Here is a 20321-nt window from a genome sequence, read left to right as displayed (position 1 = left end):
ACAGTTAAACATCGGGGATACAGCATATCCTGGGAGAGAGTGGATTGTGTGTAATTCCCCTCCCCAAAGATACAAAGATCGAGGATGCTATGTAAATGCACCATTGTCATCCTTCAGTGTTTGGATTTCTCCCTCAGGATTTCATGTTCCGGGTGCAGAGTGAGAAATGGAAACACAGAGAAATCCCAGCTCCAGACTGGGAAACAGGTGAAGAGATGGAGGATGGGACTGAAGCAGGGAGTAAATGAAGGAAGGAGAGACACAAGATATTTAATTTACTTTTTATTTTCACCATCTGACATTTATATTTGTATCTGATTTGTTGACAGATTGGTTGTGATGTTACAAAGTATAATCTCTGAAATCAATAACACTTTCAGTAACATCCTGTTGTCAATGGGAGGTTTCTGACCCCAATCCCTGTCCCCGACCCTAAACCCGGGGGTCACTGTGACGTCAGGGAGGCCCCGCCCCTTTAACAGCTGATTCTCAGAAACTGGTTTAAACCCCAAACCGTGAAGAAAGGATAAAGTTTCCCAGTGAATTTATTCCCAGTGAAGGTGTGGAGATGGGACTTGGTGTCCACGTTGTAAAATGAAACTGTCCCAGATTCATAACTGAGATAAACTCCCACCTTCCTGGGGATCAGACCGACAGGGAGAGGGAATTGAGGAGAGGAGTTTATATAAAACTGATCCTCATCCCGTTCCATGGTCCAGAGTCCATTCTTCGGAATCGGACTGACCGATCTCTTCCTCTCCACAAACTCTGAGGCTACTCCCAGATTCCAGCCCCGATTCCCCCCCCACCTCCACCTCCCAGTAATGTCTCCCCGATGTGAATCCCTCTGATCCCAGGACACAGAGACAGACTGGAAACCTCTTCTCGGTGTCAGCATGACCTCTCTGGGCCCCAGTCAGTCTCAAACTCTTTAGATCCTTAGACACCTCGAGGCAGGGATTCGCTCTTTCCACATCCAGGGTCACTGAGACTGGGAGAGAAACACAGAGAATTAGAGACAGTCCCTGGGTATGGGTCTGTGGGAGGGGGATGTATGTGGAGGGTCGGGGGGGAGAGAGGGATGGGTGCTGGAGAAAGTGGGGAGAGGGGAATGTGTGCGGGGAGAGGGGAAAACGAGATGTGTGCGGGGGGAGGTGGGATATGTTTAGGGGGGGAGAGGAGGATATGTGCTGGGGAGAATGGGGAGAGGGGAATGTGTGTTGGGGAGGGGAGGGGAAAGGGGAACGTATGTGGGGGAGAGGGGAATGTGTGTGGGGAGAGGGGAGGGGGAGATATGTGCAGGGGAGGGGATAAGGGGAGCGGGATGTGTGCGGGGGGAGACGGGGAGGTGCGGGGTGGAGAGAAGGTAGGTGTGGGTGGGGGGGAGAGGGCTCAGTGTGCACGGTGGGGAGAGGGGAGAGGTGGATGTATGTATATGGGGGAGGGGGATATTTGTGCGTGGAGGGGAGCAGGATGTCTGTCCGTGGGGGGAGAGGGGGAGGGGTGCGTGGGGGGAGAGTGGGAAGTGTGCGAGGGAGAGGGGAGGAGTGTGTGAGGGAGAGGGGGAGGTGTGCGTGGGGAGAAGTGGGGGACATGTGCATGGGGGGAGAGGGTGAAGTGTGTGCTTTGGGGAGAGGGGGATGTATGCGGGAGAGGGGGAGAGGCGGAATTGTGCAGGGGTGAGGGGAGAGGGGGACATGTGTGTGGGGGGGGGAGGGGGATGTTTCTTCAAGCTTTATTCAAGCTTTTTCTCTCAGTTTACACCCAATGTGTGGAATGAGCTGCCAGAGGATGTGGTGGAGGCTGGTACAATTGCAACATTTAAGAGGCATTTGGATGGGTATATGAATAGGAAGGCTTTGGAGGGATGTGGGCCGGGTGCTGGCAGGTGGGACTAGATTGGGTTGGGATATCTGAGAGCATGGACAGGTTGGACCGAAGGGTCTGTTTCCATGCTGTACATCTCTATCACTCGATGACTCGATGACAATGGATTACAGCTCCAGCTGCCTCAGTAAGAACAAGCTCCTGTTTGTTGGAATCCCCACTATCATTCATTATTTTCCAATATCATGGGGGAGTGAAATGTGTTCCCACAAAATTGAAAATGGAAATGCTGAATCTGTTCTCAAAATATCAATTAAATCTCCTGAAATCCAATGTCATGGAAAGGAATTCAGCTGGTACTGGGTAGACTTAGGTAGGGCCATTGGGAAAGAGCTTTATTGAAACAGTGGGGACAGGTCAGAGAATGTTCACTCAGTGGGTTCCTGGGATGAAGCTGTTCCCCTGTGATGAAAGGTTTCAGGCTGGGGCTGTACTCATTGGAGTTTAGAGGAACGAGAGGTTCTTATTGAAATGTATAAGATGGTGAAGGTGTTGACAGAGTAGACATTGAGAGGCTGTTTCCCATCGTGGGGGAACCTGGAACTAGGGACAGAGTTTCAAAGTCAGGGCCCTACCAATTAACATGGATTTTGCGTCTTCGGATCATTAATCTTTGGAATTCTCTCCCCCTCGAGAGCAGTGGAGCCCAGTTCATTGAATATATTGGAAGCTGAGTTAAACAGGTTTTTGATCAATGAGGGAGTTGAAGATTGTGGGAGTCAGGCAGGAAAATGGAGTTAAGGTCACAATCCGATCTGCCGCCATCTTTATGAATGACAGGGCAAGCTCTCGGGGTCATTCCATACACAGGTGGCAGGGTACGTGAAAATGTTGTCCCTTAAATCCATTTTAAACCTTTACACCCTCATCTGAAACTAATGCCCTCTAGTTTTGGACTCCCCTACCCGAGAGAAAGCCTTGTTTGTTTACCCGATTCATATTCCTCGTGATTTTACAAAACTGAAAAAGGTCACCCCTCATCCTCCAACGCTCCAGGGAAAATAGCCCCAGCTGATTCAGTCTCTCCTTATTGTTCAAACGCCCCAAAGCAGGCAACGTTCTTGTCAACATTGTACGAACCCTTTCAAGTCCCACAATGCCTTTCCCATAGCAGGGAGTCCATTGAATGCAGTAATTCAAAAGTGACCGAATCAATGTCCTGTACAGCCACAACATGACATCCTAACTCCTTTACTCAAGGCACTGAGCAGTAAAGGCAAGCATTCCAAATGCCTTCTTCAAGGGCTTTTGCCCGAAATGATGATTGTCCAGCTCCTGGGATGCTGCATGACTTGCTGTGCTTTTCCAGCACCACTCTAATCTTGACTCTGATCTCCAGCATCTGCAGTCCTCACTTTCGTCTTTTTCATTACCCTGTCCACCTGCGATTCCACTTTTAAGGAACTATGAACCTGCACCAGCTGACACACGCACATCCTCCACATATCGGCTGGGTCTGTGACCATCAGGAACACGGTGTCAGTGTTAGCCGGAAAAATCCCCTCCAGCCCCGGCCCACGCAGAGCCAAACCCGAAAGCCACTCACACAAGAGGCACAAGAATGGCTCCACACAGAGAGAATAAAGCTGGGTGGACAGGGGCCAGCCCTGACACACTCCTCTCCCACAGCGTAGGGGCACCGTCAGGGACCCGTTAACCTTCACTGGGCACTCCGCGGCGGGGTACAGAACTCAGATCCCGGCGACAAAACGTGTCCCAAACTCGAAAGCTGACATACTCCTGAGGTGCCAAGGGGAGTCGAATGTGCCCTGGTAAAGATTTTGTAGTTTGTGCTGAGGAGGGAGACCGGGCACCAATTCTTTAACAAACAGAGATCCCCTTCTTAGGCAACAGAGTGATGACAGCCCTGCATGAAGAAAGGGACATCTCTCCAGTTGTGATACATTCCTCCAGGATATCCCAGAATGCCCGAAGGAACCCCATGGAAAGACGGTCGAGTGCACGGGTCAGCTCCAAACTCAGAGGGGCATTGAGCATCTCGGCGCCCTCGGGGCTGACCTGCCACAGATCTTCCCACAGAACTCTGCGAGCTTCCTCACTGGACGGATCCGGAGAGAGAGCCCGGTAATAGGCCTTCACTTGGGCCCTGATTCCCTCCAGATCCAAGATGAGGGATCTGTCATTGGCACAAAGAGCTGCTGGTGGATCCCAGGCCCTTTTCCCAGTGAGTACAAGACGGAGGAGCCCCGGGTCAGGATCCTGAAGGAACTGGATCCGTGATCTCATGTACACACTCCGGGGCCCAATGAGCTGCAGATCCCGGACCGCGGCCTTCTTCTCTTCATACACCCCCCCTCACAGGGCCGGGTCCACATCGGGCTGACTGAGATGTGACTCCAGGTTGAGCAGCTCCTTCTGCAACCCCTCGATCCTGGATTTCTGCCTCTTCCTCACTGACCCTCATACAAACTGCTGACAGAGAGACGGGCATGAGCCTTACCCATCCCACTATAGCCTCAAGGAAAGGAAGCACAACCCCAACCCCAACCCCTCCACTCCTCCTCCAGCCGGCCCAGAAGTGACAAACTAACCCCCAGAGCTGCTCATCTTCCAGAAGCAGGTTGTTAAAGGGCCAGTACGCCGACCTCACCCTGATGCTGACCGGAACAACCTCTCCCCGACACCAGGTTGTGATCAGAGAGCATTCTCTGTCACATGGAGACCTTCGGAACATGGGAGACGTATACCCTGGAAATGTCGAGTTGGTCAATTCTGGACACTCTAACCCCAGGCCCCACAAAGGGGAAGGCAATGGAATCGGGATAGAGTTCACCAGATATCTACCAAGTCTTAACCAAGTGTTAGGACACAAGGTGAATCTTTTCTATGTTGCTGGTTTAATTAGCAGAGGGTTTATCCTGTGTTGTAACAGTTTGGGGGCTCGTTACCAGGATTTGAACAGTTTGTGTCCCGTATTCGTGGTTTAAATAGGTTTAGACAGATTTGAATAGATTTGGGGTATGGTAATGCCCAGTAGATTTAAACACTTGCAGGTTATTATCCCAGATCTTTAATAAAACATAGGTGAGACAATCTTTTTAATTTCGTTGACTTGTGGTTATTTAATTTAAAAGTGAGAGAAATGGCTCTTCAAATTGCAAAAGATGTTCTGGGATTTGAAAGTGATTCTCAAATTTGTCAAGAAAGTTTAGAAGGAAAGAAAAAGGCCATACTTTTAGAATTAACAAATAAGTTATGACAAAAGTCAAGCTGAAATTGTAAGGGAGTTATTCAAACACTTAGGTGTGTCAGAGAAACAGACAAGTGTAGTTGAGGTAGAAAATCTTACATTAGAATTGAGGAAAATGGAGTTCGAAGATAAAATAAAAGAGACTGAGAGGAAAGAGAGAAAAGAGAGAGAGTGGAAAAAGAGAGAGAGAGGAAAAAGAGCGAAGGTTCTGAGCTGAGCAAAGAGAGAGAAGAAAGGGAGAGAGAAGAAAAGGAGACACAAAACACAAAAATCCTGCCCTCACTAGCTCGTAGCACTGGGCGTAATCCAGACATTACCATTCTCGAGGACCTCCTTTTTAAATACCTGCCTAACTCTCTGTAATCTCCCTTCAGAATCTCAACATTTTCCCTTCCTATGACGTTGGTTCCAATGTGGACAATGACCTCTTTCTGGCCCCTCTCCCCCTTGAGAACATTCTGCAGCTTCTCGGAGACATTCTTGATCCTGGCAAGGAAGCAACACACCATCCTGATGTTTCGCTGCTGGCCACATAAACATCTGTCTGTACCTCGGACTAGAGAGTCTCCTAACACAATTGATCTCTTGGAAGCCGACGTACCCCTTATTGCCCAAACAGTTCCACCAAGATCAGTTGTGAATTTCGCTGTTTGTTAATTTTCCCAGACACGCTCCGATGTCCAGCGATACATGAATTCAAATAACAGAGGCAGTAACTGTGCAGGTTCACTGTGGTGTCGGTTTCTTTCTCAAATAGGGCAGAATATTGTCCTATTATTAGAGAATATCTCCGCCTCCTCCCCCTCCCCAATATAGGGGGAAAGCAGCTGAAGATTTCTGGCAAAAACACTCCCCTGAGAATTCCTACAGAAATGCCCTTGAGCTGAGATGATTGACCTTGAACAATCACAGCCATCTTCCCTTGTGCTCAGTTTCACTCCAACCAGTGGAGAGTTTTCCCCAATTCCTGTTGACTTCAGTTTTTGGAGAGCTCCAATACTGTGTCGATGTCAATGACAGTGAAAGCCATTATTATCCAGCTTTCTTTATAACTGAGCATTAATTATACTGTCATTAATATTTATACACATAACAATCCAAATTTTAAAATAAGAATCAGGACAAAGGAACTGATCTGAGCTTTACCAGGTTTAATAGTTTCCAGCATTTCGTCCCACACGGGAAATGGTAAAACAATGTTGAAATTTTCAGTAGACAGGGCACCATCTGTGAGTGAGAGCTCATTACTATTATCACTAATCCTGCAAACAAAACAAAATAGTGTTGTAAATTCATCACAAACACTTCCCTGAATAATTTTACTGAGTTTCAGTCAGGTACATGTCCTACCTCCTCTCCCGAGATGCCTTCTCCTGAAACAAACAGAACACCAATCTGAGTTGACAGAGACTGACTGTTTATATCGAAAAAGCAGCAATTGCACTCACATTGTTACAACCTGCTGAGCATTGTCAATTCTGATTATTGCAGACATGGAATAGAAAGAGGATGGAACACAAAGGATATTGAAGAGCAGGAGAAGGTCAAAAAATTCAAATAACTGCAAAGGATTGAAGGAAACATTAATGTATTTTACTGAAGGAAACATCTGAATTGAAAGTTTGTAATTATGAAAGGGATTGATCCCATAGATTTAGTCAACACGTTTCAATTTCTCAAGAACCTGAAACCTGGACTATATGAACATAATCTAATTACAAATAAATCCAATGGGGAGTTCAGGAGAAAGATTGTTATCAAGAAAGTGATGGGAATATGGAATCCACTGTCACACAGTACGATTGACACAAACGTATGAACAGAAAAGTAGGGAAAACCATGAGGGAGAAAGGAGCAGAGGGAGATAGTGATGGGGGAATGAAGGAGGATGGGTGACTGCATCATGTTGGGACTGTTCACAGTCACTTTCACTGAACCAATCTGAAATATAATCCCTCACCTTCAGAAATACCACTCTGTCTTCTCGTTCCAACTGTTTCTCCAACTTTGAGAGTTTCTCCTGAAGAGAATTTAAATTATCTTGAATTTTACAGAGATTTCGGTCCATTGGTTTGAGAATGTTTTCCTCTTGTTCCCTGAGATCTCGGAGTAAACTCTGCTCTTTCTCAGTCAGCATCTGGTGCATTTTAGTGAACTCAGATTTGATGTGGGTCTGCAGGCTGCAGGATTCCTCCTGTTAGGGGAAATATAAATACAATATGTTTCTGCAAAAAAAAACAAATGAGCAAATCAAATTTTGAAAATCAGCTCTGGGAGATTTTACCTGAATTTGTGAAATCTTCTGTTTCTGCTGCTGCTCCATTTCTAGAGCCGCCGCTTTCTTCCCGGTGAGAGATTTCAAAGAAGATTTCACTCGATCCTGGGATTTGGGGGAAGAAAATCAGAAAATAAAAGTGTTTGACCATGAAAATGAGATGAAATAATCAGGGGATGGAATCTGTTTCCTTTTACCTTGTAGATTCCAACAGCCTCTTTAACCAGGATGAAGCAGTGCTCCCTGTGTTCCCAGGAATCTCTATAAATCATTTTTTCGTCAGTTTCACAAAACAGCTTCAGTCCTTCCTGATGTTCCTCACAGTGATGGTTACTTTCCTTCTCTTGTGGATTCAGATTTAATGTTCGAGCTTTCTCGGTCAGATTCGCTAAGGCCCTGCTGCCTCTGAGGTTTCTTTCTGGAAACTCCTGTCTACATTCCGGGCAGGAGTTTATCTCTTGCTTTTTCCAACTCTGGGTGATACAGGAGCGGCAAAAGTTGTGTTCACAATCCAGTGGAGCCAGATCAGTTAATAATTTCAGACAAATGGGACAAATTACCTCCTTGGTCAAACTCTGGACCTGCTGTGTGGAATCCATTTTCACCCTCAGCACTTCCTGAGTCAAACCGCTTTCAGTTTCAATGTGATTGCTTTTATGAACACATTCAGTTCAAATGTTCCTGGTGAAATTCGACGGAAGACTTGAGAAGTTATTATTGTACATTAATCAATTTCCCATCCATTGTTCCATATCAAAGTGAAATGTGGAGCAGTGGTCGGGAGAAACAGAGTGAAGGGACTGAAGGAGAAGATTGGAACAAAAGTGCTCAGGGTGAAAGTCCATAGAGTTTTGACAGTGGGAGTGGTGGAAGGAGGAGGGGAAGAGATTACATTGTAACCCTGTAAGTAAGAGAAATGCTGCTGTTCCCCTTTAAATGCTTCCACCTCTGAGTGACAACTTTGTTAATTCACTTGTGGGACATGGGCATTGTTGAATGTGCAGTATTTGTTGGCAGTCCTGAGTTGCCCCTTGAGAAGGTGATGGTGAGCTGCCTTCTTGGACCATTGCAGTCCATTTGCTGTAGGAAGACTCACAATGCCATCAGGGTGTGAGTTTTGGGATTCTAACTAAGCAACAGTGAAGGAATGGTAATACAGGACGGTGAGTGGCTTGGAGGGGAACTAGCAGGTGATGGTGTTCCCATGTATCTGCTGCCTTTGTCTTTCTATATGGAAGTGGTTGTGGGTTTGATAGGTCTGTCTGAGGGACTTTGATGAATTTTGCAGTTCATCTTGTAAATATTACACACTACTGCTACTGGATGTCAGTGATGGAGGGAATAAATGTTTGTGACTGTGGAGCTAGTCAAGCGGGGGCTGCTTTGTCCTGGATGGTGTCAAGCTTCTTCTTGGAATTGCACCCATCCAGGCAACTGGGGAGTACTCCATCACACTCCTGACTTATGCCTTGTGGATGGCTTTGGGGAGTCAGGAGGTAAGTTATCTGCTACAGTATTCTGAGTTTTTGACCAATTTTTGTAACAATGGTGTTCATGTGGCAAATCCAGTAAAGTTTCTGGTCAATGTTAAGCCCCAGGATGTTGATAGTGGGGAATCCAGTGACAATATCACCATTGAATGTGAAGGAATGGTGGTTAGATTGTCTTTTATTGGAGTTGGTCATCTGGCCTTTGTGTGACATAAGTGTTACTTGTCATTTGCCAGACCAAGCCTAAATATTTTCCAGATCTTGTTACATTTGAACATGGATTGTTTCAGTGTCTGAGGAGTTGCGAATTGTGTTGATAATTGTGCAACCTTTGGTGGACATCTCCCTTTCTGACCTTATGAAAGAGGGTGGCACGGTGGCTCAGTGGTGAGCACTGCTGCCTCACAGTGCCAGGTTCTCAGGTTCAATTCCCGCCTCAGGCAACTGTCTGTGTGGAGTTTGCACATTCTTCCTGTGTCTGTGTGGGTTTCCTCCAGATGCTCCAGTTTCCTCCCACAGCCCAAATTTGTGCAGGTTAGGTGAACTGACCATGCTAAGTTGTCCGTAGTGTTAGATGGATTAGTCAGGGGTAATTATGGGGGGTGGGTTTCTCTTTGGAGGGTCGGTGTGGGCTTGTTCGGCCGAAGGGCCTGTTCCCACACTGTAAGTAATCTAATCTAAAGTTTAAAAGAATGTCATTGATGCAGCTGCTGAAGATGGTTGGGCCGAGGACACTACCCTGAGGAACTCCAGAGATATCCTGGAGCTGAGATGATTGACCTCCAATAAACATCACATCTTCCTATGTGCCAATATGACTCCAACCAATAGAGAGTTTGCTCCCTGATTCCCACTGATTCCAGTTTTACTGGTACCTAACAACAGGAGTGGGTCTGGATGATGTGTTTAACCATGTGGGACCCATAGCTGGAATGTGTTGTACAGTACACCCTTTAAATCCCTAATGCAGATCATTCTCTCACGGTCACTTTGGGAGAGACATCTCTCTCTCTCTCTCTTTGTGCTGGAACTAGTCACCAATTTGTAATGTCACTATTTGTTTGAATCCAACACCAGCTGTGTATTCATTTAACTTTCTTGCTTTAAGAGCTCAAGTGACTGAACTGAGGTAACTTCCAAATGATGTGGGATTTGTGAGAGGGACCCTGTGTATGTTGTCACACACGGATTCCAACAAGCTGCAACACTGGAATGTGGAAAACCTGCTCAGATATATCCTTACCACAAAACAGAAACATGACAAATCCCATCTGGACAATCACTGACATATCAGGCTCCTCTCGATCCTCAGTAAAGTGATGGCAGGAACCATTCACAGAATGAGCAAGCTGCACTCACTCAGCAATATCCGACTCACTGAGGCTATGTTTAGAATGCACCACGACAACTTTACCTCTGACCTCATTAGATCATTGGTCTAATCAAGGACGAAAGAGTAGAATTCCAGAAGTTGCGAATAACTACCCCCAATATCATGGCAGCTTCTGACTGAAGCTGGTACAAGGGGATCCAGTCCATGGGAATCAGGAGAGAGAGAGACATTTAAAAGTCATCTGGATGGGTATATGAATAGGAAGGGTTTGGAGGGGTATGGGCTGGGTGTTTGCATATCTGGTCGGCATGGACAAGTTGGACCAAAGGGTCTGTTTCTATGCTGTTCATCTCTATGACTCTATGAGTGGATTTTATTGGAACTTTAATCTGAATTTCAGCATTGTATTCAATTCTTTGACAAGTTCAAAAAAGGAACCATTTTGAATGGACAAAGCAAACATCAGAGTACATTTGGCAAGTTGAATCTGTGCTATCACATCAGTAACACTGAATTCTGATAAACCATTTAAACTGCTGTTAATGCCAGCAATATTAATGTTGGTGTAATGTTATTATAAGGGAACAAGATGGGGATCAAATAGTCAGTCAGTTGTTTTTGATGTGAACAAACTTCATGCCAACAGAATATTTGACTATCAAAGTAAAGACTCTACAGCATTTTACACTCTAAAAATCTTACAACTCTGCAAAGACTGTTATGTACAGAGACCATAATCATTTATTTTCAGTGAGATTTTATTGCAAGAATTTCAGATGATTCCATGGGGTTTAATTTGGCAATCACATAATTTGAAAATCCATCATTTACATGAAAAGATGTTATTACCAGAGATGCTTTGTCATAATCCAACAAGGAGGAAAACAGTATGATATCAGCAAAATGGACTTGTATAGAATGTGATTGTTATGGACACTTCTTGTGTATTTCATGTGAATTCTCACAGTCTGAGTGATTTTTTAATAAATAGAATAGACATTGTGATATGGGTAACAGCAATCGAAAAATTAAAGTATGTATGATATGTAAAGTTACCTTTTTACTTTTTATTCTTGCAGGAAGTAGACAAAGATTTACAATGTTATAGTTTGGAAATTTGTGTTCTCACGGAGAGGTAAATGGGATTTTGATTTTTCAGTTGTGTGAAGGTAACTAATATGCTTTGGAAACTATTGATTATGGAACGATCTGATGGTGTAACATGTTTACAGACAGGTAGAGAAGGATCAGTAGGTTGGAAGGAGATGATCGTAACAATCTGGATATCTTCCTCCCTAGGCCCTCTTTATTAGGTAGATAGATCCTGTTTCTCACAAGCCTGTCAGTTACAGGAATCCAATATTCAGAAATATCCTCTGTCCTGCTGAGTGCCATGAAATTTTCCTTCCCACTATCGTGAATACTTTGTCTTTGTTCACAGATTCTGAGTCTTGAAGCTTAATAAATTCCAAGCAAAGAGGGTCCCAAAGTCTGGTTTCTCCTAAGCTGGAACATTGCATCTGGATTTGGGCAGCTCACTTTAAGAAGAGTATAACAACATTAGAGAGGTTGCAGGAAGGATTAAGAGGGTGGGATGTGTCCAGGAGTGAAGTACTTCAATATGTGGATAGGACACCTGGGGCTGTTTTCCTTAGAGAAGATAATGTTGAGAGGAGATTTGTTAGAATAATTCAAAATAATGAAAGCTCTGGACACAACTAATCAGGAGAAACTGAACCCATTGGTGGAAATGGTCAAGAACAAGCTCAAGTACCTCCTTTTCCTGAGATAGAACATAGATAGAACATAGAACTATACAGCGCAGAACAGGACCTTTGGTCTTTGATGTTGTGCCGACCTGTGAACTATTTTCAGCTTTCCCCCCTACATTCTCCCAAAATCATCCATGTGCTTATCTAAGGATTGATTAAATCTCCCTAATGTGGCTGAGTTTCCTACATTAGCAGGTAGGGCATTCCACGCCTTTACCATGCTCTATGTAAATAACCTTCCTTTGATATCTGTCTTAAATCTATCACCCCTCAATTTGTAGTTATTTCCTCTCGTACAAGCTGACGCCATCATCCGAAGAAAAATTATTTCACTGTCTACCCTATCTAATCCTCTGATCATCTAGTATGTCTCTATCAAATCCCCCCTTAGTCTTCTTCTTTCCAATGAGAATAGATATATGAAGATAAATGTATTTCTGTGGTGAGAGGATAACATCTGGAATGCACTGCCTGAGAGTCTGGTGGATGCAAAGGCAATCATGCCTTTCAACAGAGAATTGGACCACTAACTGAAGAGCAAACATTTGCAGGACTAGCGGGAAAAAACAGATAAATACCAACAGTGAATTGTGAGGAAGAGAGCTAGAACAGACAAGACAGACTGAATGGCCTCTCTCTGTGTATAAATCTGAAAGCCAATTTAACAAGAGCTTTCTCATGGTTTATAAAATAGAGGAGAACGTAGGAACTACATTATAATATTTCAATTAGCATGACCATTCAAATATTGCCATATTGTCAATTCATAAAGTGAATTTAATCTCTCCTTTTCAAACAAATTCAATCCAATAGATATTAGGAGCAATTTCAAAAGTTGCTAACAACATTAATCCCATGTCAAAAATAATCCATTGATTATGAAGTGCTGAGGAATTCCCAAGCAATAACACGGAGATATGTTACAGCAAGATCTTTCTCAGTCTCTTATCAACACATTTTATTTCTCTGTTTCACTTCCCTCTTTCTGCTCTCACACTGAAGCTACAGCCTTTGCTGCTGATGATGGACACACAATATTTTGTTCTGGTCAGCATTGTTTCCATATCAGCTGAGCCCAGAGGCAGCAACCATTTTTGCTGAAGAGACTTTTTAAAATAAAAATACCTAAAATAGAAAATATTCAGAATGACCAGGTGAAAATTGAGCATTTCTCAGCCATTTGCCCCATAAATTGTCACATGAGTCTGCTTGAATGCATAATTTCTGTACTACTGTAAATAAAATACACGTAAAAATGAGCCACAGATTCATACAGCACAGGAGAGACCTTTCAACTCATTGGTTTTGCACCAGCATAGCTACAGGAATCCATCTTTCCAACTCTTGGCCTGTTGCCAATGATATTTCAAGTTTTCATTCATATACTTTTAATAAGTTGTGCCCTCCCAGGCAGTGCTGGTGGAAAAAGGTTTTCCTCAAATACTGCAGAAACCTCCTTTCCTTCATCTGAAACTATGTCCCCTCATTATTGACCCTGTACCTAAGGACAGCAGCTGCTCCCTATCCCTCCCCAGCATTCCCTGCTCTAAAGAAAACAACCTAGGCCTATCCAAACTCTCTTCATAGCTAAAATGTTTGAGCTCAGGGAATATGCCAGTGAACCTCCTCTACACACTCCCCCTATACAACCACATCCTTTCTTTATTGAGGAGACCAGAACTGCAACAGTACTCCAGTGGGGCCAACCCAAACTCCTGTACAGCTTAAACATAACATCCCTGCTCTTATCATCTGTGTATCAGCTAATAAATGTAAGCACCTTCTTAACTTTATATTAGCATGTTCATCCATTTTCATGGATGTATGGATAAGCTCCATAAGATCTCTCGGAGCTTCCTAGTTTTGTGTCATTCATTGAGTATCCCTTGTTTTGTTACTTCTTCCAAAGTGCATCACCTCACACTTTTCAGGAATAAATTCCACCTGCCATTGATCTGTGTTTTTGACCAAAACCTTGATAACTTCCTGTAACCTAAAACATGGTCACCCCCTTAAAAATCCCATCATATTGCTCTCCTTGATCACATCTTGCCCCTCCTAGTGGAGGTTAACTCTCTCCTGGATTTTTTCCACTACTATCCCTACCACTCATGTGAGACTCACTGGTCTGTAATTCCCTGGTTAATCTCTGATAACCTTCTTGAAAAGTGGAACCACCTTAGCTAATCTCCAGTACACTGGCATCTTCTCTGTGGCCCAAGAGGAATTTAACATTGGGGGTCAGAGCCCCTGTAATTTCTTCCCTGCTTCTCACAGCAACCTCAGATATATCTTTTCTGGACCTGGGAATCATCCACTGTCAAAAAATCTGCTTCATCTCCTCCTCCACCCCCCCCCCCCCGCCCCTCCCCAGCCCATGTAAATCTGCCCATAGACTTCACAGGGCCTCTCCCTGAATTCTGTATCAACATGCTCCTTCTCCCAAGTGAAGTCAGAAGTGAAGTATTCATTTAATACCCTACCAATGTCCTCCAGCTCTACACATAGAGTGGCTCCTTGGTCCCAAATGTGTCATCTTTCTCTGGTTATCTTACTGCACAGAAATGTGAGGTAACATATTATAGCAGAAGAAGTGTGGAGAGACAAAACAGGCTCAATGGTACAACTTTGAGGAGAGTACAGCAGCAGAAGGACCTTGGGTCTCATGTGGATGTTTCTCTGAAAGTTGCCAGGCAAGTTGAAACATTTGTTAACGCAACTTGTGGGATCCTTTGGTTTATAAATAGAGGCACAGAGCATAAAAGCAAGGACGTGATGTAATACTTCTATAAATCATTGGTCAGATCACATTTAGAGTATTGTGTTCAGTTCTGGGCACCTAATTTAAGAAAGGATGTTAAAGTCGTCGAGAGTTCAAAGGAAATCTATTACGGAATGATGGATTTTACGAGTGAAGGAAAAGTTTAGTGAAATTAGTCTTCTCCTTGACGCAGAGAAGGTGAAGACGTAACCTTATTGTTGGGTGTTCAAAATAATAAACAACTTTCACAGGGTTTAAGAGGATATTCTGTTTCCACTGGGTGGAAGAGGGAGAGAGAGAGAGATAGGGCTGAAAATTCGGATTAACTGCTTATCCCTTTTGGAGTCAGTAAAGGCAAGTGATTCAAATGGCCTGTAATATCCTACAAGCTAAGGTATGTGTGGAGAACTGATGTGCGTGTAGCTCTGTGTCTGTGTGTGTATGTGTTTGTTGGGGGGATGTGAATATGTGGGGAAGAGTGAGTTGGGGAAACGATGTATGTATGTCTGACCCAGTTCAGTTTCTCGTCAATGTTAACATCCAGGATATTGTGGTGATGGTGATGAATTGCATTACCATGGATGTCAGGGCTGATGTATAGATTCTGTCTTGTTGGAGATGCTCACCTCTTGTCACTTTTATGGGCTGATGTATAGATTCTGTCTTGTTGGAGATGCTCACCTCTTGTCACTTTTATGGGCTGATGTATAGATTCTGTCTTGTTGGAGATGCTCACCTCTTGTCACTTTTATGGGCTGATGTATAGATTCTGTCTTGTTGGAGATGCTCACCTCTTGTCACTTTTATGGGCTGATGTATAGATTCTGTCTTGTTGGAGATGCTCACCTCTTGTCACTTTTATGGGCTGATGTATAGATTCTGTCTTGTTGGAGATGCTCACTGCTTGTCATTACTTGTCACTCATCAGTGTTAATATTGTCTGGTTTTGCTGTATCTGACCATGAACTGCTTCTCGATTTGAGTGGTTGTAAATGGTGCCAGAAATTGTACAATCATCAGCAAACCTCCCCATCTCTGGCATGAATCAGAGGTAACATTCCCGACGAACAAGCTGCAGATCGTTGAGCGTACGACACAGGAATGAGGAGCTGATGTTGTGATAGCCAGTGATAGAAATATTTGACCTCAAAATAATCACAGCTATTCTCAAATGTGTTCAGTACAATTCCAACCAGTGGAAGATTTCGCCTGATTTCAGTCTCACTGAGGCTTCTTGGTGTCACACTCGGTCATATGCTGCCTTGATGGCAATGATATTCAAGGCCATATTAATCCAGGTTTCTTGATAATGCAGTACCTAGATATACTTTTTGATATTTGCATATATAACAATTTAAATTGTAAATTATAATCAGCACAAAGGAACTTATCTGACTTTTTATTAGGTTTAATAGCCTCCACCATTTCTGTCTATATTGGAAACAGTAAAAGCATGTTGGATTTTTCAATGGACCAGACACCACCTGTTAGTGACAGCTGATTACCAGTTTCATCACTAATCCTGTAAATATTAAACAGTTTATCATGAATTCACCACAAAGACTTACCAGAGTAATTTCATCAATTTTCAATCCTTTTCAAGAAAGTGCATGTCCTACCTCCTCTTTCGAGATGCTTCCTCTTGAAATAAAAATAAACACAAATCTGAGTTGACAGAGACTGACTGTCCACATCCAGAAAGCAGCAAATACACTCACATTGATACTAGCTGCTAAGTTATCATTTTTAAGACAACTAATTAATGGCGCGTGAGTGTTACTGGCTCAGCCAGCATTTATTGCCCATCCTCAAGATGGACAAGGGAGAGCCAGTGGATATAGTGTACCTGGACTTTCAGAAAGCCTTTGAAAAGGTCCCACATAGGAGATTAGTGAGCAAAATTAGGGCACGTGGTATTGGGTGCAATGGACTGACTTGGATTGAAAATTGGCTGACTGACAGGAAACAAAGAGTAGTGATAAACTGGTCCCTTTCGGTGACCAGTGGGGTATCACAAGGTTCACTGTTGGGACCGCAGCTGTTTACACTATACATCAACAATATAGATGAAGGCATTAAAAGTAATATTAGCAAATTTGCTGATGACACAGAGCTGGGTGGCAGGGTGAAATGTGAGGAGGATATTATGAGAATACAGTGTGACTTGGACAGGTTAGGTGAGTGGATGGATGCATGGCAGATGCAGTTTAATATGGATAAATGTATGGTTATCCACTTTGGTGGCAAGAACAGGAAGGCAGATTACTATCTAAATGGAGTCAAGTTAGGTAAAGGGGAAGTATAACGAGATCTCGGTGTTCTTGTGCATCAGTCAATGAAAGCAAGCATGCAGGTACAGCAGGCAGTGAAGAAAGCTAATAGCATGCTTGCCTTCACAACAAGAGGAACTGAGCCTTCAGGATATTTAAAGATTCTAATCCACTGCCTTCTGAGAAAGGGAATTCCAAAGATTCACAACCCTCAAAAAAAAGCTGTTTCCTCATCTCTGTCTGAAATGTGCACCCTTTTGTTTTTAAACTATGAGTCCTAATTCTAGATTCTCCCACAAGAGGAAACAACCTTTCAACATTCGCATGATCAAGTCCACTCATGGACTTACATTTCAGTGAAGCACATCAGGACTCTGAACTTCAGAAAATACAGGCCTGTCTATCAGGTCCTCATACAGCAATCACTCATTCCAGTTGTTAGTCATGTAAACCATTTCTGAACTGTTTCTAATGCATTAATATCCCTCTCTGAGTACAATGACCAATACTGTAAACAATGCCCAAGATGCAGCTTCACCAATGTCCTGTGTAACTGAACGTCCTCTTGCATTCAATTCCCCTCGCAATAAACCACAACATTCTTTTTAACTTTCCTGATTACTTCAGGGTTGTACCTCAGTTTTGCCCTTCTGTGTTTCATCAATAAGGACACCCAGAACTCGCTGCATCTCTTTGCAAACTCTCATCATTTAGATAATATGCTTTTTTTTAATGCTTCCTGCAAAAATGGACGATTTCCCACTTTCCCACAGATCTCTGTCCCTTCACTTAACATTTCCACATCCTATATCAGCTCCTTCACAACTCACTTTCCTACCTCTCTTTGTGTCATCAGTAAAGTTAGCTAACAGGCCCTTCATCCTTTCATTCAAACCATACACACAAATTGCAATGTATTGAGGCTCCAGAACCATCTCCTGTAGCACATCTCTCGTGACATCCTGCCAGCCTGAAAAAAACCCATTTACTCCTATTCCTGTTTCCTGTAAGATAACCAATTTCTTATCAATGGCAACAAGTTACACCCTACACTGTGAACTTTTATTTTCTGTAATAACCTTTGATGTAGCCCAGCTCAAATTCTGTAAATCTAGGTACAATACATTTACGAGTTCTCTTTTCCCTGGAACATAAGTACTTCTTCAAAGAACTCCAAAGAACTTGACATCCTTTTGGCTCACTTAACTCACCTGCTTGAACATAAGCAATTTCATTCAAATGCAAGATCTTTTCAATCCTGGAAGTCCTGTCAAAGTTCTTGACAGACTTTGGCCCCTGAGCAAGTAATGCCTCAGATTTAAAAGTAACATCTTTGTTAGTAACTCTGTGCATGGCCTTGTCCATTCCCTATCTCTGTCATCCTCAATCACATCACCCCCTGAGTTCCTCTCATTCTGGCCTCTTTGGTTTCCCTGGGTTTAATTATTCCACCAGTGGCGGCCATGACTTTGTATGAAGCTCTGAAATTCCGAACCGAAACCTCTCCTCTATTCTTTCCCAATTAACGATGATCACTTCGATGAACTGTCCTTTCTAATGACACCCTTTATGACTGGGTGTCAAATATGTCTTCTTGAAACTATCAGATGTATCTCAGGACATATTATGGCATTAAGCGTGTTATAACGGTATTGAGGAATATAACTAAACGGGAGTGTATAGACAGTGTAATTTGCTCAAACTGTTTGAAAAATCTAGTAGTTCTTGGCTTTGGTAATGGAGGCAGGACGGACTGAAATAATAAGTTCTCTGAAGGTCTCGCTCTCGCTTCGCCGGGTTCTCCAGTCTCGTCCCTCATTCACTCCCATTGGTTGGAGGACCAGCCCGTGAATGCAGATAGAGCGGGTTCCACAGCACAAGGGATTGTGGGTATTCCGTGATCCATTAGCGAATGTTTTATATGCAGCTGTATCTGATTCGGGGAAATGGTTGGAGAATGGGAATGCAGAATAGCGAAGCTAAAAGTCAATCTTCAACGAACACCATTCTGAATTTCTGGAGTTCTTGGCCAATCTAGGCAATCCGTCTCATCCAATTAATCTGTAACAGAGCAATTCTTTTTCTCTCTGTGACCAGAACACTGGAGAAACAGCAGCTTTGGCAGCACTTGGACAGAGATTAAAAATGAGCCCAGAAACCACTTGTCAGAACTGAAATTTCTCTTTACAATTGTCGTTCTGCTCTAATTCGTAGTTTGATCAGAATTCGATAATAATGGCGATTTGTATTACCCAGACCTCCACGACAGGTAGAAAATCATCTATCTTCATGAGCAGAGATCCTTTTACGTTCCAATATTTTGAATTCCACATCCCATCACTCTGTATAATCTGCCAGTCTGATCACAGCTCTCTGCTCTTCTGCTATTTAGAGACTTTACAGTCTCACGTTTTCAACATTGAATTCGAAACCTTGAGAAACTGATCACACATTGTATATTCTCCATATTTCTTCTGCTCTCCCTGCACATTCTATTAATGTTCAGCGAACATTCCATATTCATGCAAGGAACTGTGATTGAACCTGGGGAACGAGTATAGATTGCAACTATATTTAAATACACTCCCAACTGCTCAAGAGCTCGACAATTAATCACAGTTCCAGGCAGAAATGACAGATGAAGTTGGGAAATGAATTATTATGAATAAAGATTATGTCTTGTATTGGCATTGCAGAACCAAGAAATTCTTCAAATATTTCAAATCTGAAATAGTAACATTAAATGTTACAGACAGTCAACAAGTTATGACACAGTCTGACACACAAGATTACCAAATGAATGGAAGAGATTACCTGGTTAAACAGGGTGACAGGGTCAACTGAAGAACGTGATAATCATTTTGATCAGACTCAAAAAGAGCCTGGTTAGGCAGTGTTAACCTAATGAACAGGAACTTCCTCCACTCTAAAGACCACTGAGCTCCCTGCAGTTCTCCAATTCCCCTTCCTATACACACTTGTCAAATCCCTTCTCAGGCACTATGCTTACCATTATTGGTAGCCATGATTTGGAGGTGCCGGTGTTGGAGTGGAGTGTACAAAGACAATCACCCGATGAAGGAGCAGTGCTTCAAAAGGTAGTACTTCAAAACAAACCTATTAGACTATAACCTGGTGTTGGGTAATTTTAACCATTATTGGTGCCTTTATTTTCAGCTGCTAAGGAGTCAAGCTTTGGAATTCATTCCCAAAATCTCTCCAACCTTCGTTAAGATGTGCAAGATAAAATAGACCTCTTTAAGTCAATGTTTCAAGCATCTGCGAGGCACTTTGGGTGGATTAATATGTGAAAGTAAAACAA

The 20321-nt window shown here is 43.3% G+C and overlaps 1 protein-coding gene across 1 annotated transcript; it reads right to left on the bottom strand.

Moving 5' to 3' along the window:
* Positions 1–438: 438 nt before the first annotated feature.
* LOC140455012 (zinc-binding protein A33-like) lies at positions 439–7981 on the bottom strand. Its single transcript, XM_072549687.1, is given in 7 exon segments — positions 439–805; positions 807–991; positions 6245–6360; positions 6449–6471; positions 7059–7292; positions 7383–7478; positions 7571–7981. Coding segments are annotated over 7 exon segments (1386 nt in total). The 5' UTR covers positions 7973–7981; the 3' UTR covers positions 439–475.
* Between the last annotated feature and the right edge of the window lie 12340 nt (positions 7982–20321).

The sequence above is a fragment of the Chiloscyllium punctatum genome, chromosome 30 (assembly GCF_047496795.1).
Source record: "Chiloscyllium punctatum isolate Juve2018m chromosome 30, sChiPun1.3, whole genome shotgun sequence".
NCBI lineage: Eukaryota > Metazoa > Chordata > Chondrichthyes > Orectolobiformes > Hemiscylliidae > Chiloscyllium > Chiloscyllium punctatum.
The sequence above is the reverse complement of the archived record's forward strand: the minus strand, read 5'-3'. Positions and strand labels throughout refer to the sequence as shown.